A 26015-nucleotide genomic window follows, 5' to 3' on the forward strand; every position below is an offset into this window, starting at 1 on the left:
TAGTGTAGCCCACTACATCAGCATCATTACTTTGGATGAAATCCAGAGAGAAGATGAAGTATAAAAATGAAGATGCACGCACACACACTGACATGACCCAGGTTGTGTGTGGGATGGGAACAATGAGCAGCACCATGACCTTGCTTTTTATGCAATGACTCATCTGAACGGCAAACAAACAGGACTCTTAAGATTAATTATCCTTTAGAGCAAATATGGTTTGTAGTATGTTCTGAATTTAACCAGAATAACCATTTGACCCCTATATAGTGTACAAGCTCACAACGCAACAAATGTGTTATGAGCTTGTAGATCTGCTATTTATATCACTTGGTGGCAACACACAGAACAGTGGTTCTCAACCCTTTCAAGCCGTGACCCCCTAAAATAATCATATTTGAACTGGGGGCCCCATAAAATTATCATATTTGAATTGGGGACCCCACACCCTGACAAGCAATTAATGTATTAGTTGAGGCATTACATTTTGTTTGACTCTGTTCCACAGATAACATTGTGAAAATAGCTGATCTGCAACCAGGTTGTAGATCGGCAATTTAAAATTTATTTTCCTTTTAGTTTTCTATCAAATGTTCAAAAGTAAAGTGACAGACATAAATGGAAAGACAAACTTAATTTATTAGATCAAACCTTAAGATATTATTACACTTTAAAAGTTTTTTTTGCAACAAGAGCTGTGCATTTAAAAAAAAGAAAAGGATAAAATACAAAAGGGAATTTATGGCAACCACCTTACTGTAGACATTACAGCATAACCTTACAGTAGACGCAACACCATAATGTCGCTCTCGGGCAGAAACCTTGTATCTCCATATTTCAACTCGTTTTGTCAGAAATTAGTTTTTCGGCATGACGAAAACTGTAGGACCTACAGATCTACCAGCTCACAACGTAGTGCACTTAAATTTAAGTCAAAGCGGTCAAGTCTCTCTGGATTTGATACATTCTAAAAAGAGCTTGTGAGTAAATAACTACAATGGGTCCATTGTAACACAGGTTCTTTTGTTCCCCCCCTCATTTCCTGAAAAGTAACACTTTTGGTCATACAAGGTTTCCACCCGACAGCGACCATAAGCCCTTGCATGTCCTAGCAAAAATCACTTCAAAGACAAATATCACAGCCGACATACATACAGAAGACACCTACACACATTGCATACGTAGTTATTTCAAAACTGACCTTGAAGTTAAATAAATCTGTTCAGAGTATATATATATAAATCATAAATAAACTGAGTGTACTGTATTTTCCCCATAAAGACTATTTCATTATTATTACAGTGATGCCAGTATGTGAGTGTGTATGTGAGTGTGTGTGCCCGTGTAAAGGCCAATTTATGCTTTTAGCGACAATTGCCGTCGTACGGAATGACGTAAAAACACAGAATGTGTCGCAAAGGAGTACCTCCGGCGACGGTGTGGCGTACCTTTGGAAGAATGAAAAGTTGCAGACGACTCATAAAATATTGCATACCGTGATTGATTGGGAGGATGCACGAGACTACATCCACTTCCCTCGTTTACGCTTCGTGGCGGCGAGTTGCAGACAATATGAATGCTCAAAACTCCGAAAGTTGTGAGACACGTAAGTGCAACGTGTAGGTCGACACTTGCTGCTCAAAGCGTGAATTGGCCTTAAGAAGAAACGGGCACGAGGAAGAGGTGCTCAATATAAAAATCTTGATGAAAAGACAACGTAAACACAAAAGACAAAAAAACTGAGATAAACGTCCGAGCCCCTCCCACCCCAAAAAATGAAAGGACAAACATTTATATAAATATGAGAATTCTAAAGTGCATCTCTCAAAGACTTGTCGCATGAAAAGTGACCTGCAGTCCTATTCAAAATTTAAAAATAAGTGACAAACGAAAAAAAAACTAAACGTAAGTTTAAAAACGTGCAATTAGACATAATTTTCTTCAACATTACCTTATGTACATGCACACATTGAAGGTGTTTTTTTTTTGCTATGGGAAAAGATCAAGGTAGCCGCAAAAACGTAATTAAAAGAGTAGTTCACCCAAAAAAAAACTTTTGGGGTGAACTACCTCTCCAAATGTTTTTTATTTTTTTCACATTGTCCAGAGGTAAAGGCTACTCGGGCCTGTGCCGTTTCTGCATTTGTAGATCTCTTGTTGTCGGTTTCACACTTGGCTTTTCAGAGTATACGTTTATGAATTAAAAGTTTTATAAGCAGACTTGGGTGATTAAAAAAAAGCACAGCGGTGAATAAAAGTTATTTTTCATCTTTCATTTGTACGTTCACTTGTGAATTATTATTTTTTTGTTGGGTTGTAGATGGGAGACTGAGGTCTGTGTAGTCTAAGATCACTGGTTCTCGAACCATCAGAGGTCCAAAATGGACAGTTAACGGGTCTGTAAACTCCCGACTCCCGAGAGTGTACATATAGAACCAAATTGAAACCCTTACCGATTTGTAACTCAAAAGTGTAAAATGTAACCAAAATGGACCCTTACGGGCCTCTAACTCAAGAGAGCGTGCAAATGGAACCAAATGGACCCTCATTTGCATGCTCTCGAAGTTAAATAACGAGGATTGTACAGTGTAGACTGTAGGTCCCAGAGATAACAAAACAGTATCACATGGGGTGGGGTCCATGGCCTGATGCGGTACAACCTGGGGGGTCCTGGAGGTTAAAAAAAGGGTCTAGATTTTGGGCAGTTTGGGGGTGCTGATGATGGGGTTGCTCTCCTGGAGGAAGCGGCGTCCTGCGCTCTTATAGTCGTAGGTGCAGTCGTGGGTCTCAGCATAGCGGTGAGTAGCACAGAAGTTGTGGCCGCACCTGAAGAAACGTAGCAGAAACACACGTTTTGGTCATTTTTGCATGCAGGATTAATTTTTACTCCTTAAAAAAAAAAAAAGAGTAGCCAATACACATTTTTTACCCATTCCCCCCCCCCCAATTTAGTCATTATACCAATTATGTTCTCCCCACACACATTTCTGTGTGTTGTCACTGATATACAATATTAACCAACAGGCAATTGTCCTGGCCGGCTATTTTGGCCATTCCCTGTGTTACTGCAGGAAAACATTGGCCTTAACACACCCATATATGGTCAATGGCTGCCATTATATCAACCGGATTCATACTTTATGATGTCAAGACCTGCTGTTTTGCCATAAACACAATGAAAAATGAAAATGTCATGTCCACAGAGGGTAGTGGCTACAAAGCAGAAAGTCAATGCTGTGCACACTAGCAGCTACAAACAGGCTACAAGTCATTTTCCATGGAAGTCAGGGACATGAAAATACAAAATGACGCCCGACACTCGTCGCTGTATGATGAGCTATAAAAATAACGCTGAGCTGGCTTTAAAAAATGTCAGCGCCAAAGACAAAGTGAAGCATCCTTAAATCATGCGTTTTAGTTTCACCATTTGCGGAACCCCTTCTCTCTCCACCTTCTAATGGGGGAAAAACTCGTTCTTGCAGTCAGCGTTCCCCGTTTTTCTTACCCAAGCCTTTATTTTTCCCTCTATATATATTTTTCTTGCCGTGTTGCTTGTTGAAAAGCCTGATAGTGCCACTGTGGGAACAGCCCCTCCAGGTTATGGAGCCAAACAGCCGATGCGATCCATCCTCCCGAGCGATGGGATTTGAAACAGCAGAGGGGAGCTTTAACTACATCTCCAAAACGTGAGTAAATATGGGCTTGGCTTTCCCCAGTTGGCAGGAATTGAATGACAGAATGGGAATAAAGAATTGAGGCCAAGTTGGCCTGTTTTCTGTTGGACTTTATGAGTCATGTTTACAACCAACAAGGTGCAGAATAATACTCAATGTACTTTTAACCACTTAAAACTCTACACACTTCATTGGGCCATGTCCCCCAGGCCCCCTTCTTTTCCCCCCCTCTATACCAAATCTCTTAGCTGAAAATATAGTTAAAGATGGAGTGCCATGATATTTTTCAACCCTAAAACCTGATCATAAGGTATTATTATTATGTAAGGATTTTTTAAAAAAAGAAAAAAAGTGTACAGTAAGTGTTAAAATGTTGTTTTTATGTAGACACACCCACCAGTTCATTAAGTATACCTGGTTTCACTTAGCACCACCCATCTAATCCAGTCCCTCCGCCTCCTCCTATAAGACCACCCACCTGTCCTAGTCCTTCCCCCTTATCACTAAAGGACTGCCCATGGTTCTGCCCATTTGTTTACAAAATGGCAGGAGGACAAATTGGACAAATACAGCCATATATGTTTGAACCTGAATCTGGTTCAGATGAAGATGAGGAGGAAGAAGAAGAACTACTCCATAACCGGAAAGCCTCATCAACCCTTTGCTCAAATCCCAAATGCTCATGTGTGCAACGGATAAATAAAAGGCTTAAAAGGACAACTTAGTTTTTTTACAACCAAGGTTTATATTTTAGCTTGTAATTAAAGTAAATAAAAGATGAGTGTTATTTCTTTTTCATTTACTGCTTTCTATAGTTTTAGCAATTTTCGCGATATTTTTTACAGTGGGCGGGGGCATTCTGTCCGGTGGCTAAATATGCCTTTTTTACACAATACAAAAGGTACGGTGGTCTTTGATGGCCAGATGTGATTATTATTGGGGGCTAGAAGAGCTACTGTAAATAATAATAAAGAAAACGCCGGGTTATTGTGTAAAAAAATACATCTTTAGCCACCGGACAGAATACCTCCCCCCACTGTAAAAAAGATCGCAAAAATTGCTAAAACTATATTTACTTTAATTACAATCTAAAACATAAACCTTGGTTGTAAAAAACTAAAGTTGTCCTTTAAACAGAACCATCAGTTGTCATACATTCTTACAGATGTGCCATGGTGATGTTCAATATCCAGTGATCCAAGTAGAACTTTATCTTACAATGACTATGGTATCCATTACATCAGTGACATTATTTATAGCATCACTGCACACATTTTACTATCATTACAATGCATTTGTATTCCTTCAACCTGACATTCCCATTTAAATGGGCTATGTATTCTTTCCATACATCCCCTTACTAGAAAATGGAAATATAAGCTACAGTATATTACAGTAGGCATATGCATATAAAACGTCTAACTAGATGCTCTCATAATGTATTCAGAGCCATTTCCACCTTGATAATACACTTCTGTTTGCAGAGGCACAGATAATTCGTCTCTTTTTTTATTATATTGACAAACAATCACGCTATGTATCTAATCCAACTGAACTAGCTCTAGCGACCCTAACGTTGGCTGAGACTGTATGACTCGAGTTGGTCCCGCCCGCGTCGGTATGTTCTGCCGATTTAATGTAAATGTTTTACCTTCTGAACATCGTATGAAAAATCTAAAGCTAGGCGCCGTAACCTACATATGTCTGTTGTTCCGACGGCGTGAAACAACGCATCGATGGGCTCAAACAACCGTTTAAAACCTTAGTTTGTTGGCAGCCTGCGTTGAATTAACATGGAGGCTCGTCCCTGATCTAACTCTACGCCATGTTAAACGGCGATGCGCGTTCACGACCAGCACTGTCTCTGCACGTTGAATTCAACGCAGAGTCGCAGACCGGCACAAAACCCCGATTTAAAAGGTTGTTTCAACCCATCCATTAATTTCTTCACACCGTCGTAACAACAGACGACTGTAGGTTACCGCGACTACCGTTACATTTTCCATACGATGTTCAGAAGCGATCTTATTGACGCTGAACTAAATCCCACAACTAAACGGTGGGGGAGGTCACAGACACAAGGCTATGTCAAACCGATTCATGCTCCTAAATCATTTTATTGGGGCTGGCGGATGTTTTAATTTACCGGTAACGCTCCTGAGGTGCTGCTTTCTGTGTCTCCAGGATAAATCTTCGGAATATAACCTGGCTTCAGTACTTTCCTGTTTGCAATCCCATATTGACTTGCACTAAAGTTGGTGAAGCAGTCATCAACAAAATGGGAACTACACACCCGAAGCCTGGTAGAGGGGGCTGAGGGAATAATCCTGTCTTTATAAATGAAATTAAGCCATTGATCACGTTTGTCCGTGTCAATGGGCAAAGTGTGAAACAACTGTTTGATAGCTGTCACACAGCAGCGCAGAACAAACCCTGCCATGGTCACACACGTGTGTTTGAGGCAGCTCCGCCCACAAAAGGTTGTAGTATAAATGACAATGATAATGAGGGGAGGTGCGGTGGGTGGGTATGGGCATTGTTACGTCAGTATGTCGCTGTTTTTGGATTGGCACGTTTGACTCTCAAGGTTTCAGCCTCCAGGAAAAAACTCCAAATAGTCAGAGAAGACATGAAACACCTTAAAACCACCAGCGGGGGCCTTAATGAAGTTCTATCAACCTCATAGACACAAAAGTGCAAAAACATGGCACCACCCCTTTAAAACTTAATCCAGAATAGGGCTTTCGTTCTGCTCGCGATTAAAATGATGAATCCAGCGGCAGGCAGCCTGTACAGTGGAGTCAAGTTTACGCTTTTATAGCATTTAAATTAACAGTTGCACACAGTTGCATCAGGCCTTACTGTGGGAGCCCCCAGAGGGAGCGGCAGGTGTCACAAACTGACAATGTGATGGGGGGCAAAGCTTTGATAAGGCTAACAACCCTTGACACCTATGAGACAACGAGTAAACGGAAGACAATGTTTGGAAGATGAACCAAGCGATGACAGGGGAAAGCCCAAGGACAGTTAAGGCAGTGTAAGTGATATGTTTTTGGTTGAAACAAAATGTTTTTTTGTGAAAAAGTTCTATATTGTGATAGTGTTTGTTCAGTAACAGTGGTCTCCCTGTTTCTCCAGCTGTCTAATACACAGTAACATATTTTCAATACATTTTCAGGTGGGTTGCCAGTTACATCCAATCATGAGGGAGAACCCATTCATCAGCTTGGGTCTAACATTCGCTGAATGTTAGACCCAGTAAAAGGCTACTATGTGATGTACCTGCACTCATAGCTGGTGGCCAGGCCGGTCTTTTTGCCACAGAGGAAGCAATGCTTTGAGCTCTTCTTCTTGCTGCCCATGGGAGCCTTGACTGGAGGTAGGTGGTAGGTTGGAGTGCCTGCGAGCAAAGGAAGAAAACAATACGTTTCATTTACAGACATGCCAATGATCCACACACTGACAAACCTGATTGTGGCGATAAATCTTACACACCACTGATATCTCACAAATGGCCGACTTAATGGCAGTTTTATTGGGTTCCATTTGAAAGAGTCTTAAAGAAAAACAACGTTTTTGGCGTAGCTCCCTATCTGCTATCATTATGTTCACAGCTCATAAAACACAGCTCATTTTGAAAAGTCATTACGACAGTAGCTCACGTCAGCCTCTCGCTACGCCACGGCGATCTGGTACATGGATGCAGTGGTGGAAAGTAACTAAGTACATTTACTCAAGTACTGTAATCAAGCACAGTTTTGGAGGTATGTTATCATTTGTAAGCATTCTGACTACGGTAATCTTTCGAGAACCACAGAATATTTATCTCTAGTATTATCGAACCCCTGATGGTTGCTAATCACGGAGGGTTTCACTGTGCTTCCGTGAAAAACAAAAAAACCCTGACAAACCTGATTGTGGTGATAAATCTTACACGCCTCCGATATCTAAAAAAAAAGGAAAATACATATTTTTCTCTTCTTCAAATGTATTTGTTTTAAAAAAAAAATCGCGCTATGACGGCCTGTAGTATCGATACAGTATCGCGAAATAAAATATTACGATATATCGCGAAATCGATAATATTGCCCATCCCTAGTGTACATGGATGGATGTATGTGTCCTGGTTGGGTGTACATGGTTGTATGTATGTATGCATGTGTCCTGGTTGGCTTTATGGAGCGTACTCCGTGCTGATGGGAGAATAACGGAGCAGATAAAAGGGAACTTGCTCAAAGGCAGCGGGGCATGGGATTGGATTTAGTTTCAGACGTGTTGTCGTCTCCTCTGTAATGTGTTGTGATAAAAACACAGCATCCCTGGGCAAATACTGTCTGAAGCAGAGACACAATCAACAACAACAATGAACATGACCAGAGATTATTCTAAAGATTACTTTTATTTGTATTGTTTTATATACATCAACGAATCAACGCAAACACATTCAAATAGATTTAGGAATGTATTATATCAATTCCACTGATCAACCCCTAAACATGAGCATGAGTGAATCTGGCCTTGAATATTTTCCATACCTAAAACACTTCATACGATATGATATTATTAGTTTCCCCATTGTTGCCCAGCTCTAAATCACTGTTAATTGATTTTTAATTGATTAGATTTGGCTAAGACTGGCATCTAAAGTTTGCAGAAGTGGTTTGCTTTGAACAAAATGCCTCAAATCATGAACGCAGCGTCAAATTGCTGTGAAAGGCCGAGGAAGAAATGCCACCTTTTTCACAATGGCCTAATATAGCTCCACCAGGAGGCCAATTTTTACAAAAAAAATGTTTTTAAATTACTCATTCTCTACACATTTTGTCCAAGCATCACACATTATTTCTTGTCATGTGATCAAGACGAACCCGTCCGATTTTTGGCAATAAATTCATCAACATAAATCCCTCAACTTCTACTAGTAGAGGCCCTAGGAGGGGTCCACGCGTACCCTCTTATTTTTTTTTCTAGTTTAGATTTTTGGCATCCATAGGACCTCTAATATAGGGATTTTGATGATCCCAAGAAAAAAAGTGGTCCAAAGTGTGTTTTTTTCAATGTTTTATTACCCCTATGAGACCTGCAGGATTGCTGGCTGAAACGCCAGCGAGACTGTCTTTCGGAGACTGTGGCACGCTCAAATTTAGACGTAGCCCAAAGATAGCGATACCATTTGATTCTAGACAACCTCAGGTTTCCAATGGGACCAACCTTGTCATGCTACCTTGTCGGGAAGGGGGCTAAATACCTAAGGATTCAAAGTTAGACAACATTTTGTCGAGGGAAAAACGGCCATCACTGTTTTCCAAATGGTCCCCTGAGCTGTCACCTTGATATAAGTGAATTGAAATGGGTTACATGTATACCTACAAGCCTCCCCTGTACATAAATGCCACATTTATGCCAATCTCATGCAGTTTTGGGCAAGAATCATGCTGTTTATTGCATGCAGTACAAATATGTAATTTCCGCCTATTGTAAAAGGGAGACCACTTTACTGTATCTATAGCTGCATGAGACCACTGTACTGTATCTATAGCTGCATGAGACCACTGTACTGTATCTATAGCTGTATGAGACCACTCTACTGTATCTATAGCTGTATGAGACCACTGTACTGTATCTATAGCTGCATGAGACCACTGTACTGTATCTATAGCTGTATGAGACCACTGTACTGTATCTATAGCTGTATGAGACCACTGTACTGCATCTATAGCTGTATGAGACCACTTTACTGTATCTATAGCTGTATGAGACCACTGTACTGTATCTATAGCTGAATGAGACCACTGTACTGTATCTATAGCTGCATGAGACCACTGTACTGTATCTATAGCTGCATGAGACCACTGTCTGCATCTATATCCCACTATACTGAATCTAAACCGCTGTACTGCATGTATAGATTACTGTACTCCATCTATAGACCACATACATTGACCACTGTACTGTATCTATAGACCACTATACTGCATCTCAACTCAACACAACTCAATGGGGGGGGGGGGGGGGGTCCACAGATGCACTACAGTGGTCTACAGATGTGTCTATAGAAGCACTAGAGGGGTCTACAGGTACGCTAGAGTGGGCTACATATGCACTAGAGTGGGCTAGAGATGCACTAGAGTGGTCTACATGTGCACTAGAGTGGTCTACAGATGCACTACAGTGGTCTACAGATCACGCCAGTGGTCTACAGATGCACTAAAGTGGGCTACAGATGCACTCGAGTGGTCTACAGATGCACTACAGTGGTCTACAGATGCACTAGAGTGGTCTACAGGTGCAATATAGTGGTCTACAGGTGCAATATAGTGGTCTACAGGTGCAATAGAGTGGGCTACAGATACACTAGAGTGGGCTACAGATCACGCCAGTGGTCTACAGATGCACTAGAGTGGTCTACAGGTGCAATATAGTGGTCTACAGGTGCAATAGAGTGGTCTACAGATGCACTAGAGTGGGCTAGGGAGGCACTAGAGTGGTCTACAGATGCACTAGAGTGGTCTACAGATGCACTAGAGTGGTCTACAGATGCAATAGAGTGGTCTACAGGTGCACTAGAGTGGGCTAGAGAGGCACTAGAGTGGGCTAGAGAGGCACTAGAGCGGGCTAGAGAGGCACTAGAGTGGTCTACAGGTGCACTAGAGTGGTCTACAGGTGCAATAGAGTGGTCTGCAGGTGCACTAGAGTGGTCTACAGATGCACTACAGTGGTCTACAGATCACGCCAGTGGTCTACAGATGCACTAGAGTGGGCTACAGATGCACTAGAGTGGTCTACAGGTGCAATAGAGTGGTCTACAGGTGCACTAGAGTGGGCTACAGATGCACTACAGTGGTCTACAGATCACGCCAGTGGTCTACAGATGCACTAGAGTGGGCTACAGATGCACTAGAGTGGTCTACAGGTGCAATAGAGTGGTCTACAGGTGCACTAGAGTGGGCTACAGATGTACTAGAGTGGGCTACAGATCACGCCAGTGGTCTACAGATGCACTAGAGTGGTCTACAGGTGCAATAGAGTGGTCTACAGGTGCAATACAGTGGTCTACAGGTGCAATACAGTGGTCTACAGATGCACTAGAGTGGGCTAGGGAGGCACTAGAGTGGGCTAGGGAGGCACTAGAGTGGTCTACAGATGCACTAGAGTGGTCTACAGGTGCACTAGAGTGGGCTAGAGAGGCACTAGAGTGGGCTGGAGAGGCACTAGAGCGGGCTAGAGAGGCACTAGAGTGGTCTACAGATGCACTACAATGGTCTACATACCACGACAGGGGTCTACAGATGCACTAGAGTGGTCTATAGATACAGTACAGCATTCTATAGATACAGTAGGTAGTCTATAGATGTAGTACAGTGGTCTCATACAGCTATAGATACAGTGCAGTGGTCTATATATACAGCACAGTGGTATATAGATGCAGTACAGTGGTTTATAGATTCAGTACAGTGATCTATAGATGCAGTACAGTGGTCAAGATGCAGTACATGATCTCATGCAGCTATAGATGCAGTGGTCTCATATAGAAAGAGATGCAGTACAGTGGTCTAGATACAGTACAGTGGTCTCATGCATGCAGCTATAGATACAGTACAGTGGTCTCATACAGCTATAGATACAGTACAGTGGTCTCATACAGCTATAGATGCAGTACAGTGGTCTCATACAGCTATAGATACAGTACAGTGGTCTCATACAGCTATAGATACAGTACAGTGGTCTCATACAGCTATAGATACAGTAGAGTGGTCTCATACAGCTATAGATACAGTACAGTGGTCTCATACAGCTATAGATACAGTACAGTGGTCTCATACAGCTATAGATACAGTAAAGTGGTCTCATTTTTACAATAGGCGGAAATTACATATTTGTACTGCATGCAATAAACTGCATGATTCTTGCCCAAAACTGCATGAGATTGGCATACATGTGGCATTTATGTACAGGGGAGGCTTGTAGGTATACATGTAACCCATTTCAATTCACTTATATCAAGGTGACAGCTCAGGGGACCATTTGGAAAACAGTGATGGCCGTTTTTCCCTCGACAAAATGTTGTCTAACTTTGAATCCTTAGGTATTTAGCCCCCTTCCCGACAAGGTAGCATGACAAGGTTGGTCCCATTGGAAACCTGAGTTTCTCTAGAATCAAATGGTATCGCTATCTTTGGGCTACGTCTAAATTTGAGCGTGCCACAGTCTCCGAAAGACAGTCTCGCTGGCATTTCAGCCAGCAATCCTGCAGGTCTCATAGGGGTAATAAAACATTGAAAAAAACACACTTTGGACCACTTTTTTTCTTGGGATCATCAAAATCCCTATATTAGAGGTCCTATGGATGCCAAAAATCTAAACTAGAAAAAAAAATAAGAGGGTACGCGTGGACCCCTCCTAGGGCCTCTACTATACAGATTCCACTCACCTCTATAACGACTGAATTTCAAACATTACTGACCCACAATTACCTACCTGACCTGGCGGAGACATGTGCTCCGAGGAGTACTTTTTCTAGTTATATCCTGTTTTTGTTTTCTCTCCTTACTCTACTCACGAACACAAGAAAATTATGGGCGCCCACACAAGAAAACAAAAACAAAAAATGTCACCTTGGAGGCACTCTGCTCTGCTGTACTAGTTAGTGCTCATCTGCTCTGCTCATAAAACATGCATTGCTTCCCTTCTGTGAGTGATGTGTCCTTATGTCAGAGCAGTTCTACTGATGTGCGTGCACTCTGGCGCTGCTAATCCCTGGTCAACTGTCGTATTTTTCTCAGAACATGTATTTTCAGCTCCACAGCTCATAAAAATCAGCACTCGTGGAATACCACCGACCCTGACTGAAGGCATTCATTCTCCTCAAAGGCCTCAAGGCAAGAAAACTGCTAGTCATCTGCTAGTACTTAAAACCATGTTCAACTTTGGTAGAACCAGGGTTTATGTACTGTAGCTACCTGGGGACGGGAGAACGTTCTACCTGGTTCTACTACCATGACGATCAATAATATCTGGACTTACAGTAGGTCAACATATTATTGTGATGATGTGATTGTCATCTTGTGATCAGAGGTAATACGACGACAAGTCTTCCATTCATGTTAAATTACCTGATGTTAGTTCTCTAGAGTCTTGTTTTATACAATCCATACCATACCAATCCACTTTGTTTGCATCCGTTTTGTGCTGAAACCCTCATATTGAGACCTTACAACGAGAGTGAATGGAACCACTACTTTTGGAACCTGGGGTATGTTATGTCTCGGTAGTTGAGTTGGTAGAGCACTCGCCTTTGGACCACAAGGTTCTGGGTTCGATCACGGGCATATCGCCAACTCAGCGTATGAGTGGCAAGGCTTTTGTAATTAAGTCACGGCTTGGGTGACCAAGTTGTGGTAAGTACTGGGAGCTGATGGTAGGTGTTGCACTCCACCTCAGCAATCCATCTACCAGGGGTCCAGCACATTGAAAAGGGGATAGCCTCCCTCTTTCTCTGCTGATACCAACAATGAACCTCTCTGGGCTAATTACTGAATCTTACATCCACACTGAAGAGACAGTGGGATGTTGTGACTTAAGGAATGTATCGTTCTGAATAACAAACTAAGCTGAATAGAGTTCAGCCACTGTCCATGCTTGGCATGCTACCATCATTACTTTACTTGGCTGTGTTTATGGAACATCATCAACCTCCTCCTGGTATTGCAAAGTAGTGCAACAAATGTTAGCAGCCTTGGTTGGCACTCAACTCTGTGCTGCTTGCTTATGGACTTGCTGGTATCAACTGCTGTCTTTCCTTGTTAATTCGCCTCAAATACGACATATCCCCAATTCCCCATACAGCATTCATGCTGTTTTCTGGACGTTGTAAACAAAAGTCAAGCCAAATCCTGCTAGGGGAGACTGACAGAGGAAGCCCAATATTAACCGACTTTTGTCCAGAAAACCATCTCATATTTCTCTGGCTCTGCACAAGTAGCTTCACTAGTAGAACAAGCGGCTTGTGTAAGACCGCAAAATCAAATGTTAATTTGATTTTGCCCGGTCATACACTTCAAAATAAAAACCAAATGTTGTGTTTTATTTTAAATTAACACATTAACCATTTTGAAATAATCACATGCATCAACTGCATGGTACAGAGAAGGGGCGTGTGTGTATGTGTGGTAGTAGCACTCACCCAGTCTCCTTATTGAAGTGGACGGTCCCCCAACTGATCCCAGACTGTTGGAAGCCTGACAACACAAGACAATAATGTCAAAATATTTACACTTTTATTTATCTTTAAAGAAAAATGTCAACTTAATGCTGATTTAGCTATACAAGCTGATGTTGATTTAGCTTCAAACATTAAAATCAATAGGACGTTGACGTTTGTATTTAACAAATAAGTGTCATACTGGGTTTTGTAATCTTATGCTGTATTATGTGCTAAAAGAGTAACTTGTAATGAAAGTCAAAGAGCTTATTTTTGTATTATTCATTTAATTTCTAATAAACAGAGCAAGATATCTGGCAAATATTTTTAGTTACGTCATGACAAGGTGACGTGTCATTGTGCTTTAGGTGAAGATGAAAGCGTGCAGCATTACAGAAGCCATGCTCAGTGCTCACCATGTAAGCAGCCGCTCCTCTGTGCAAGGGAGACATTTGTGTGATGAGGTCCTCCTGGAGAAGGTGTATGTTGGTGGGGATGGAGGAGGTGGCACCGGAGCCCAGGATGCCCGGTCCTGAGGCACTGGCAGTGGGCAGCGCCAACCCCAGTCTGAGGCCTTCCTCGCTGCTGCTGCTGCTGCTGCCGCCGCCGCCGCCAACACCGCCTGCAGCCCTGGGGGTAGGCCTGGCACAGTTATTACATAGAAACGCAATTATTTGACACATTTGCAATTGTTTTTGGATAATGGTCCCAATCGTTTCCATTCATCTATATAAATGAATCTGTTGAAAAATTGTGAAAATACACATTTTTTTAAGTAAATGGACGTTTTGGCCATAGTACATGATTTATTGTGATTATTGGTACAGGTCATTGACAGTAATTTCTTTGTATATAGGCTCTGTATATTTTAAAGATTTAAAAGATATGTTTGGGTCTTTTCTGCTTTTATTAGTACAGTATAAAGAGTGACAAGAAACAGGGAGAGAGACTGGGAGTGACACGACGCAAAGGTTGTCGTTCTCGGTAATCGAACCCGTGACTCGCTGTCAGGCTGCATTAGAGCCTATATGTGGTATGCGCTTTAACCACTAGGCCATCGCCACCCCTGGGCTCTGTATATGCAAGTTATTTGTCATATCTGCACCGTGAACTGTTTTCTTTACAAAGCCTAAAAAATGAATTGTTCCAATGTTCAATGCCCAAAGAAACCCACACAATTCAAGTAATTAATTGCACATTATTAGTACGACAATGAATTGTCGACCTAAATGTCATGATGGTGACGGATGGCCCTTACCTGGCGGAGGAGAGCGAGGCCAGGAACTGGGCGTTGCTGAGCGTTCCCAGGGGCTCCTTGCAGGCCTGGTTGGCCATCTTGGTGATGCCCCTGGCCTCGCTCTTGCAGATGACCTCCGACCTCTTGCCCGGTGAGTCCACCTTGACGCAGCGGAGTCGAGCGGGCCGAGGAGGCGAGGCGGTGGAGGCGGGCGGGCGAGGGGAAATGTTGCCTGGATTTAAAGGAGTGGCCAAGTGGGCAACAGTTAAAATCAAACTAATCAATTTAATTGATTGTGAAGAATTAAATCGATAATTGAAATAATCAATCCCTATTTTGAGCATGTCATTTTAAGCTAAACGTTTCAAAACAATTGCAAATATAGCTGATCTACAAGTTAACGCGTCGCAATGTGATCCGTTGTGGGCTTGTAGATCTGCCATTTAATATCTTTGCTCTTGTGCAACGAATAATAAAGTAGGGCTTTAAGTGGTTAATCAATTTGTTATATAAAACAATATATATATATTTAAAAAAGACACTTGTCGATTATTGGATTAGTGGAAAATGTAATCCATAGAATAATTGCATAGAAAACAATACCTGGACTGAGCAGCGTTGGGGGATGTTGTGCTTGAACGTGTGACCGTACTGAGGAGGACGAGGCGAAGTCGAAGTGCTGATGATGGAGCCCCCTGCTGGCCAGACACGGTGAGGCGCAGGAGGGCAACGGAGAGGGGGGGCTGATATGTAAAGAGCCGGTCCTGTCCGCGGTGGTCCCCAGGGTACACGTGCTGAGCAGGGAGGGGGCCGGGGCCAGCAGCTGGTGCTCAGTCCCAGGGGCCACCAGCGGCCCGAGGAGGCCCCCCTCTTCCGCCTGCATGGTGCAAACGTCCAGATTCAGAGGGTCCGAGAGCAGGTCCGAGAGCAGGTCCTCGTACAGCGGGGGTCTGGGGGGCTGCGCCGCCAGGGGCTCCACCAGGCCGACAGAGGACGGTTCCTCCCACAGCCCCAACGCCAGTGCCTCCCCTCGGGACTCTGCCACATCGAAGGTCCCTGCAATTTACAATTTAGGCAGTTAGCACAGTGGTTGTCACATTTTTTCATGTCAAGGACCCCCAAATGAATATGTATTTTGCTGTGGACCCCCAGCTGAAAATATGTTGTGCCAGGAAGTTAACCCCCATACAAGATTTGTGTTGTTAAAATGTGTCAAAAAATATTTAAAAAAATTAAAAAAATGTTTACCAATTGAAAATAGCACATCATAGCCTATGTATATAGGTTTACATTGGTTTAACAGATTTTCATGCTATAATGACTTACGGTATTATGCTGGGGACCCCCTGGAGCCCCCTCAAGGACCCCTGGGGGTCCCCAGAACCACTGATTTAGCAGATGCTATAAACAATGAACCTAGCATTTATCTAAACAATATCAGATATAAATAACAGTCTGTACATGTGAAACTATGGGATACCAGGTTAATCAATGAACCTAGCCTCTGTCTAAATAACAGTATGTACATTTTAAGCTACAGGATACCAGGTAAACAATGTGGCCAGCATCCGTTTAAACAGCATAAGATCTAAATGACATTCCGCACATTTCTGGTCGCGGAAAAAAAACAAACCTTCAGGCTGCCCCCTGGTGGCCAGGGGAGGAAGCTGCGGGTACACACAGTCCCTCATCAGCCTGGCTCCGCCCACATCCAGCCGAGACACTTTGGGAGGGGGGCGGGCGATGGGGGGACACACCTCCTGCCACAATGGCTCCTCCTCCTGCAGCATGTAACAGGAAGACGAGGCGGAGAAGGAGGGCGGAGCTCGCCTGGAGACGGACAGGTGAGTCGAGGAAGATGCAGAGGCGATGGCGGGAGGCTCTATGGGCTCGTGGTGGTCCCTGATTGGAGGTAGTTGTGTGCTTGAGCTCGAGTGGCGCGACTGGTTGACCAATGGGAGGGCGCGGAAGAGGCGGTGGTGATGATGGTGGTGGTGACGAGCGCCGGGGGGCGGGCCCAACGAGCCGCCACAGGGGTGCGGGCTGACGGGGGGGCGCGGCTTCAACTTAGCAGACTTCTTGGGCTGAGAGAGAGAAACACACACGTTTTGTATTACTATACTATACACAGCGCATTGAGTCACGTTGTGAGCCTGTAGATTTTCATTTTACCTTGGAAAAATATATATATTTTGAAAAGTTCTAACAACTGAAATCTTCCCTTATGGGGGTCTGGTCCTGCACACTGTTGCCACTCAACTAAAAGCATATTATTAATAAAAAAACACTGTCCCGAGGCCAAATATACTTGGTGATCCGTGGCCCTCCCTCCCTACCTTCTTGTTGAGGTTCATGTCCTCCATCTTAGCTTTGAGCAGCTTCATTTTATTCATGGTGATGTTGTTCTCCAGGCTGTGCTGGGCGGCTGCAGAAGTGTCCCCGACGTCATCGTCCTCTGTGTACACGTTGTACACCGAGCCACCGCTACAAACAAAGAAAGGCAGTCTATTAGGCTATGGTCACACCTAACTTTGTGTCTGCCTATGCGGCTGTCTTTGCGTCTTTTTCAATGGGAACGGAGCGTTTTGTTGGCATTGCGCAGCTTTACTCGTGTTGCTTTGCTACACCTTGCGTTTATGCTTTCTATGCGCCTCAAGTAGAGAAACCGTTGCTGCTTCAGTGCTTTTCCCGCTCTGTCCAATCGGATGAGTCGAAGGCCGACCGGCCTGGCAACGGCAAGACAGAAGGCTCTGTAAGCTACTCCGGATGAGTCGAAGAAACAGGGGGACTGGAGAAACAGGGGTCTCTCCGTTTCTCCAGTTCATTAGTAAACAAAATGTATTTTCTGGTCGGGATACCAATTTCATCCAATCAGGAAGAGAGAACTCATACAGGTTACAGGATAAACAAGTGAATTTGGAAGTGATGAAACCAGATAAAATTGGAAGTGGAACAATATAAATTTGAAGCTTATAAATTGGTTCTTGGTCCTGATTTAATGAAATTGGTGTCCCACCGGAAAATGTATTCTTTATTAAAGAGTTGAAGACGGGGAGACTCCTGTCACCCGACAACTTACAATTTAGGCATTTAGCAGATGCTCTTATCCAGAGCGACTTACAAGCGTGAGATTAGAATAAGCAGAGTAAACATGAACTCTAGTCAACAAACAAGGTAATTAGACACGCAAGTAGAAATTAGACACGCAAGTAGAGAGAGAACAGTACTGTATAGTGCCTCAAAGACACTAGGACACCATGTAAACAATGAACCTCTAGCATCTGTCTAAATAACATTTGTTTTTCAAACAGTTGCGTTTGTCTCGATTAGAGTTTTTCCTCTTGCTGTCGAGAGAAACAAATCTACGAAACGAAGAATCATGAGGAAAAAGTGACCAAAATATATCTGCATAGTAGACTAGACAAAACCGCGACTGTAAAGGCTGACCTCAGAGATTCGGAGAGAGGGGTGAGCGTGCCGTCTCCTCGGTCCACCACGCGGAAGAAGTTGAGCTGATCGCCGTCGCGGTACACCAGGAACGTGACCTGCTTGTTGGGCAGGGTCTTCTCCCAGCCCCCCTCCTCCCTGCTGCCCTCCATCAGCTCACTCACATCCTTGATGGGGTCCTCCACGGTTACTGACGGGGGGCACAGAGGCACAAGGTTACTAGGGTTGGGATCCTTTAGGATTTTAATCATTCCGGCGTCCTTAATGGTTCCCTTTAAAAGATTCCTTGGTTTTACAAAAATCCATTTAATTTTGTCCTATAATTTTATAAACTTTACTGTTTTTGTTTTTTTACAAAATATTGGCCAAAACATGGCCAACCTAGGGCTCTCCACAATGGGGATGGGTAGGTACCCATAAATGTGCCATGGGGTCAGGCTGTAGTGGAGGTGAGTTTTTACCTCTCCTGGTGTTGATGGGGCCTCCCCTCATAGCCAAGACTAGCTTCAACGTGCAGCCCTCTGCAATGCTGCAACACACACACACAATCAATACTAGACAACAAGGGGAACATTCGTCTACATCAGGGATACTCAGATGGCTTAACCTGAGGGCCACATAACGGGGACCAGTTAATAAAATTGTGGCCGTAATGACACTGTATTTTTGACAAATCAAACACAGTGCTAAATGATTGTTATGAGATGGTAAAAAACACACTTTTTAAGGAGAGGCTTCAGCTACAAACAGAGTGAATGCCCGGCATAAGACTTTGGTGATAAGGCCAGTGAGCTATTATCCTCTCAAGCACGACAGGCTGCTTCCCCTCTCGCTTGATTACTAAAATTATGATTATATTAAATGTGATTAAAGGAATGTAATATAATACAACTGTAAATAAAGATAAGATCATAACTATGTATTATCTAATATACATAAATAATTGTATTTCTTTAATTGATTGATAGGGGGGCAATCAAAATTCCAGACGTGGCTCCCGGGCCAGAGTCTACACCATTGGTTCTCAAACTTCTTTCGTTGATATACAAAAATAGCCAATCTAGCAAGCTCATACACAAGCTTTTAGATCTGCTATTTTCAACACAAATCTGGCCTGTGGCACAAAATCCTTTCAGATGGGGGGGGTTCCTCAGCCAAATAAATATAACTTGGGGGTCCTTGCCATGAAAATGTTTGAATACCACTGATTTAGGCCACATTTTCGTGTCAAGGACCCCCACATTTTTTGTTTTTTGGCCACGGACCCCCATCTGCAAATGTTTTGTGCTAGAGATCCCCAGAATATACGATTTGTCAAACGTATAAAAAAAGGCTTTCAAGATAAAAATAAATAGTTAAAAAATAGAACTATATCTGTTATTTTTTTATAGCCAATGTATAAAATATGTACAATAAAGGCTATTTAATCCTTTCCACAAGAGTACGTTGGTCATCCTTTTGCCATGCAATCCCAATTCTACCAAATAATTTTGGAATTTTACTCACTCCTTTTTCTGTTTTCTTTCTCCATTTCAACCATGTTAGACTCCTTGAAATCCCCCCACCCCCTGGTTCTGGTGACTGATATTGTCCTAATATGTCAGGGGTCTGTTTTTAGTTTTTCAATTACTGTTTTCATTAAACTGGTGAAGGTCACCTGTAGTCGTGAAGACAGTGAATTGTAACAGAATAAATTAAGTGGTGAAGGTCACCTGTAGTCGTGAAGACAGTATTCATCATCCAGCTCCAGATTGTTCCAAATCAGGTGTTGCTGGGCAACAGGGATACCTTTAGAGACACAAACAGATAAAAGAAAACAAATGTTCAGACAGAGGGTTCCATATCACATAGATCAGTGGTTCTGAAACATTTTCATGTCAAGGACCCCCAAATGATGTATTTGGCCGCAGACCACCCCATCAAATATTTCATACCAGAGAAGATTTGTTGCATCAAAAAGCTTTCCAAATTGTTCCAGTTTTCACAATTTTTCAAATTGTTTCAAAAATAGTCGACCTACAAGCTTTCAAAGTGTTGCATCGTGACACGTTGTATAGCCTAAGCATAAAATATGGTTAAAGTGGTTAAACTGATATTTATGCTTTCCTGGGGACACCCAGAACCCCTTCTAAGTCCCCAGGTGGTCCCCGGACCCCTCTTTGCGAGTGCCTGACATACAGTAGACCAAGTGTTTGAAACAATAGTATCCTACAATCCAGCAAGGATGCCAAACACAACTCATTACTGCCCCCTAAAGGCAAAATAAACAGCTGAGAATAAATCAGGCTACACAAGACATTATGAATTCATTTAGTAAAGTTGGTTGTAATAAATGTTACATGGTTTTTGCCTTCTTTTTTCAGTCTCCACCAGAGCTGTCACGATCATGAAATTTCAGTTAACAATTAATTGTTAAATGCAATTAATGGACAACGGCTTGGAATGAATTATGTAAATATGACATTTTGGTTAATTGCGTCCGGATATTTTTATACAAATAACTGGAAAAGATGCTGATGCTGTAGCTTTTATTAATGACAGTACGTCTTCCCTTGGACACCTTAACTTTTTACCATTGCACATTAAAAGGGTCCAATTTTATGCATGAGTTCTTGTCTGTTTGGAGGTAGTAACAATTGTTGCTTAAAATCATAACTTGCTTTCAGCCACTGTCTGTAATTTTTTGCTTCTGACAATCACTATTCTAGCAGGACCTCATAGAAACACATTCAGAAAAACAAACGGCAGCGGTCATTAGGTTTGTTTTTCTGGATTCGTTTTTGAGCATGCAGCGATTCTTTGCAGATAATCTGTGTCCATTTCAGCTTGAGACTGACCCAAGTGCATAGTGAGATTTCAGATTGAGACGGAGTCAGGACTGAGACGACATGCCCAAAATAGGGATGGACTATAAATCGATTTTAATAAATCAATTTCTTTTTTTGAAACAATCGGTTAGATCAATTATTTGACTAACTGCTGCACCCCTAGACTTGTGTTTTGTTTTACCTTCCAGTCTCTGTATCTTGGCCTTGACAGAGATGACTGCCTCGAAGGGCGACACGCGTAGCTCGAAGCAGGTGCCTGTCAGGGTCTCTATGAACAGCTCCATGGTCTCATAGAAGGGCAGCTTGTAGTGGAAGGTGCCCATGCTGTCGTCATTGTAGAACGGTGGCTCCTTTCTGTCGGCCATCTCGACGGAATGTGGGTGGGGGGGGGGTTGTGTGGGGGGGTTTCAGGTGTGAGTAGGAGTTTGGGGTCCGTCCCGGGAGGTGGCAGGGAGGGAGGCCGGGTGCTGATCACTGCCCTCACAGCGGCCACACATTGTGGACAATGACCACAGCTGTGGATAAAAGCATGGCGAAAACCAAAGAAATCGTTTACACACATATTATATACTGTATATCAACAGGGGGTCCGGCACCCCTAGGGGGTCCTCAGCTTTACTACAGCCTTTGTGTGATAGGAGCTTTTTTTACATTAACCACTTGAATCCAGGCCGCCATACTCTGTGGAACATTAGCCGAAAATAGCCGATCTACAAGCAAAGAGGTTTGGGGTAGAGGGAAAAGGGAACAAACCCAGTACAGAGCCACGGCCACGTTTACAAAGTAAATGGGACCATTTCAAAAAGGGAAATAAACAGGTTTTCCCACGGTATAAAAAGGTTACTGCCAAGAAGCATTGTTAAAACAACAGAGACTTCCGAACACAAATTTTCAAACGTTTTGTTTTACACCCCCCCCCCCCCCCCCACGTAGGTAAAGAAGCTATACAGGGTATTTCCTTGACAACACAAACAGAATTGTGTTGTGTAACTAAAAGCGTTGCCAACCAGATCGAATAATCATTTCCGGAGTGCACACATGAAAACACACAAAGTTACACATTTCCCAGTGACAGGTGAGCCTATCGAAAATTGTTTCCACACTCATCAGACATGTGTGCAAACTTTTCCAAGAAACATTCAGTAGGTCATAAGACCCTGGCCAAAATTCAAGCTGATCACTGTTGGCACAAAAACCTATCAAGAGTGTGGTTATACACTGTACCCGACATCCGTCCTAACAAGCAGTGGTTCTCAAACATTTCAGGGACCCTACGTTTGGTATGCATTAGGCCAGTGGTTCCCAAACTGGGGGTCAGGACCCCCAGGGGGGTACCCAAATTATTTTGGGGGGTCCCTCCCCAGTTGATTGGCTTAAAGTGCTCAAGGGGCAACACTTGATTTCTCACTCAACAGTAAACAAACCAACATACAGTGTAAGTATAGTATACTGGGTATCTGCACAGTTCTAAAGTTACAATTGAATTACTTTTTAGACTTTTAATACCAAATTGGCAAATATTGCGTACGATTAAGAAAGAGGCAAACATTGTGAAAATGCTCACAATGCCTCACAGTGTGAGGAGCTGTGTAAGGCACTGTGTGCACAATATTTGTCTATGAACTAGGAGCTTGCACTTCGGCTATTTTCACAATATTTATCTATGAAATAGAGTCAAACTAAATGTAATGCCTACAATTACAATTGCTTGTCAGGGTGGGGGTCCCCAGTTCAATTATGATTTTTTTTAGGGGGGGGGTTATAAGCCTGTCAGTATCCATTTGGTTCCTAACTATCAATAATTTTGTTAAGCCCTTCAAGGACCCCTGGGGTCGAACAAAACAAGTCACCAATCAAGCCACGTTGTTTAGATTAAAAAGAAAAGTCCACCACATTTAAGATAAATTCCCTTTGTTATAATCCACCGCTAACAAACGCAATATTGTCCACAATCCCATCCACAAAACACATATTAGCTCACACAGGATAACAGAATCCACACACATTACATTTTAAATCCAGTGCCATTATACAATGAAGCAGTTTCATTGTTGTGTTCCCTGCTTTCTTTTAAAAAGACAAAATGGTCCCCTGTGGAGTTTAGTGAGCACTGAAGGACTAACTAACATCTATAAACGGATCACATATATTAATTCACAATGTCTAGATTCATTGGCTTGTTCGTTGAAGCTAATGGATGTGTTAGCACAGTTAGCACACTGGGTATGTGGGGTCTGGGGACCACCCTGGGGTCCGTAAGGTCCCCAGTTAAATGAATGATACTAGGTAGGAACCAAATGGACCAGGTCTGTAACTCGGTGAGGGTATACAAATGGACCCAGACAGCTGGATTTTACCTTGTACATTGATTGGGGTAGCAGAGTTAATCAAATGGGGGTCCGTGGCCTAATGCATATCAAACTGGGGGTCCTTGCTTGAAATGAAGACGTTTTAGAACAAATGGTCTAGATTGACTTATTTTGTTGAAGCCAATGATTGTGTTTGCAGACAGGGCCTTGGTAACAAAGACTGTTGTTGTGGTAACTTAATTCTTAATGTGAATTATTAATTTTAAAACGTATAACTGCCCGAAATTAACAACCGTTTCTTCGCCATCAGGTCAGGACAACTAACCGGTTACAGTTACAACAGGAATGAATGGAGCTTCTAGCTAGCACACATCTTAGCATGCTACAACTAAGAGTCACATCGAAAATGCCATAATAAAACAATATTGCTGATCCGTTTGTTCCATACAATCTCAAACCTATAAATATGAACGGTACAAACCTAGCCGGCAGTCCTGTAATCATGTATACAAGCACGCACAAGGAGGACAACACAGCAAGCCGAGGAGGCTAAAGCTGCAAGCTAACGTTAGCCTGTTAGCCAACTACAACTGAAACAATGGCTACCAGTGTTGCCAGATTTTGCGAGAGAAATAAGCAACCAGGTCTATGAAAACAAGCCCAAAAAGAAGCCACATGAGCACTCTCTAACCCTGTATACATTGGCTATTTGAAAACAGACGATCTAGCTTATAGATCTGCTATTTTCAAATAAAAACTTGAAAAAAGAGAACATTTAGGAATATGTTGGGTCTCTGGCATAACATATTTTCAAATATATATTAATTTGGGGGTCCTTGACATGAAAATGTTAAAGAACCACTGGTTTAAACAACATTGGGAAACAAGCCCAAATAAGAAACTACACTTTAGAAACAACCCCAAAAAAAACGCAACCCACTACCAGTATTTACAAGCAAGTTTACAGAAAAACAAGCCCAAAGTCTCTTATAATAAGCGGACTTGGCAACACTGAATGGCCACCTTTGCTGCTTGGCTGTGGCTAGCTGCTAAGCTAGCTTGATTCCCCCGTCCTTTAAATTCCTGCTTTTAAACGTTTGTTGTCGAAGGAATAATGCGCGAAAGCGAGGTCCATTCCTAACGCGTTTCACGCTAATGAAAAGGCTAAAGACGCCAGGTTATTACTTGTTATGAAGCCGGTGAATTATTGGAATGTCTTCGATGTTTGTTGTTGGTAGAAGTCATCATCACACCTGTCAACTCAGGAGGAGGTTACAAAAAAAAAAACCTTTGTGACGCCTCTTGATTGACGGGGAAAGGGGCCAATTTACGTCGTCGTTTGCGAGGACGGGAGTCCCGGGTTGACCAATGAGCATTGGCGGTGGGCGGGACATTAGGGGTCTCTGCTGCCTACTAAATAATATATTACAGTAAAATAAATTACAAAAAAAAACCACAATAAATAGAAAAAATATTAAATAAACGTATTTAATTATTATTATTGCATTACATTATTATTATAAATACTACTACTACTAATAATAAAAATAATAATATTATGATTCATATTATGATTATGATTGGGCCTTCTTTCTATATTGTAGGTGCAGTGATGTAAAGTAATTTTGAGGTACTTTTACTTTACTGGAGTATTTCCAATTTTCAGTACTTTTACTTCTACTCCACTACATCTCAGAGGGAAATATTGTACTTTTACTCACTACAATTATTTGAAAACCTTAGTTACTAGTTACTTTGAAGATATAAATTATTATAAAACATACATTAACCACTTTATCCCTATTTTATACCTAGGCTATTTGAAAATAGCCGATCTGCTATTTTCAAACATTTTAGTACTTTTACTGTTGGTACTTTAAGTACATTTTGATACCAATACTTTTGTACTTTTACTAAAGTAAATTTTGAATTCCAGACTTTTACTTGTAACAGAGTATTTCTACAATGCAGTATTGATACTATTACTAAGAAATGTGAGTACTTTTTCCACCACTGTGTAGGTGTAAAAGCCTCATACTTAAAAAATTGCCAATACACATTACACAACACGTTGTGGACAATATAATGGTATATAGTTTACCAGAACAACGTTTAATAGAATATAACATAATGCATGAGTGTAGTTTAAAGGTAGGATAAGTGATGAATTAAATAGCTCTGTATTCTGATAGTAATCATTGCTAGTGTTTGGTCAGAAATGTGAGTCTCCCTGTCTCTCCAGCTTTTTACAAAACAGAAAATGTCCTGTTGTGAGAGTACTCACAACAGGATAAACAAGTGAAATTGTAAGTGATGACA

The 26015-nt window shown here is 42.2% G+C and overlaps 1 protein-coding gene across 4 annotated transcripts; it reads right to left on the bottom strand.

Moving 5' to 3' along the window:
• Positions 1-621: 621 nt before the first annotated feature.
• On the bottom strand, positions 622-24972 carry zfand4 (zinc finger, AN1-type domain 4). Of its 4 annotated transcripts, none has more exons than XM_080449124.1 (13): positions 24882-24972; positions 21569-21902; positions 20272-20347; positions 19021-19088; positions 18560-18749; positions 17449-17596; positions 16746-17196; positions 15716-16168; positions 15134-15344; positions 14292-14505; positions 13858-13912; positions 6957-7074; positions 622-2826 (listed from the first exon to the last, which is right to left on the bottom strand). In XM_080449124.1, exons 2-13 carry the CDS (start codon positions 21750-21752, stop codon positions 2691-2693), a joined length of 2304 nt encoding a protein of 767 aa, XP_080305250.1. In that variant the 5' UTR covers positions 21753-21902; positions 24882-24972; the 3' UTR covers positions 622-2690. The 4 variants fall into 4 exon arrangements, with proteins under 4 accessions (XP_080305250.1, XP_080305247.1, XP_080305249.1 ...); XM_080449121.1 differs by having other exon boundaries at positions 14292-14517; XM_080449123.1 differs by lacking the exon at positions 24882-24972 and adding an exon at positions 24720-24843 and having other exon boundaries at positions 14292-14517.
• Between the last annotated feature and the right edge of the window lie 1043 nt (positions 24973-26015).

This window comes from Gymnoscopelus braueri (assembly GCF_963280865.1).
Source record: "Gymnoscopelus braueri genome assembly, chromosome: 14".
NCBI classification, from domain to species: Eukaryota; Metazoa; Chordata; class Actinopteri; order Myctophiformes; family Myctophidae; genus Gymnoscopelus; species Gymnoscopelus braueri.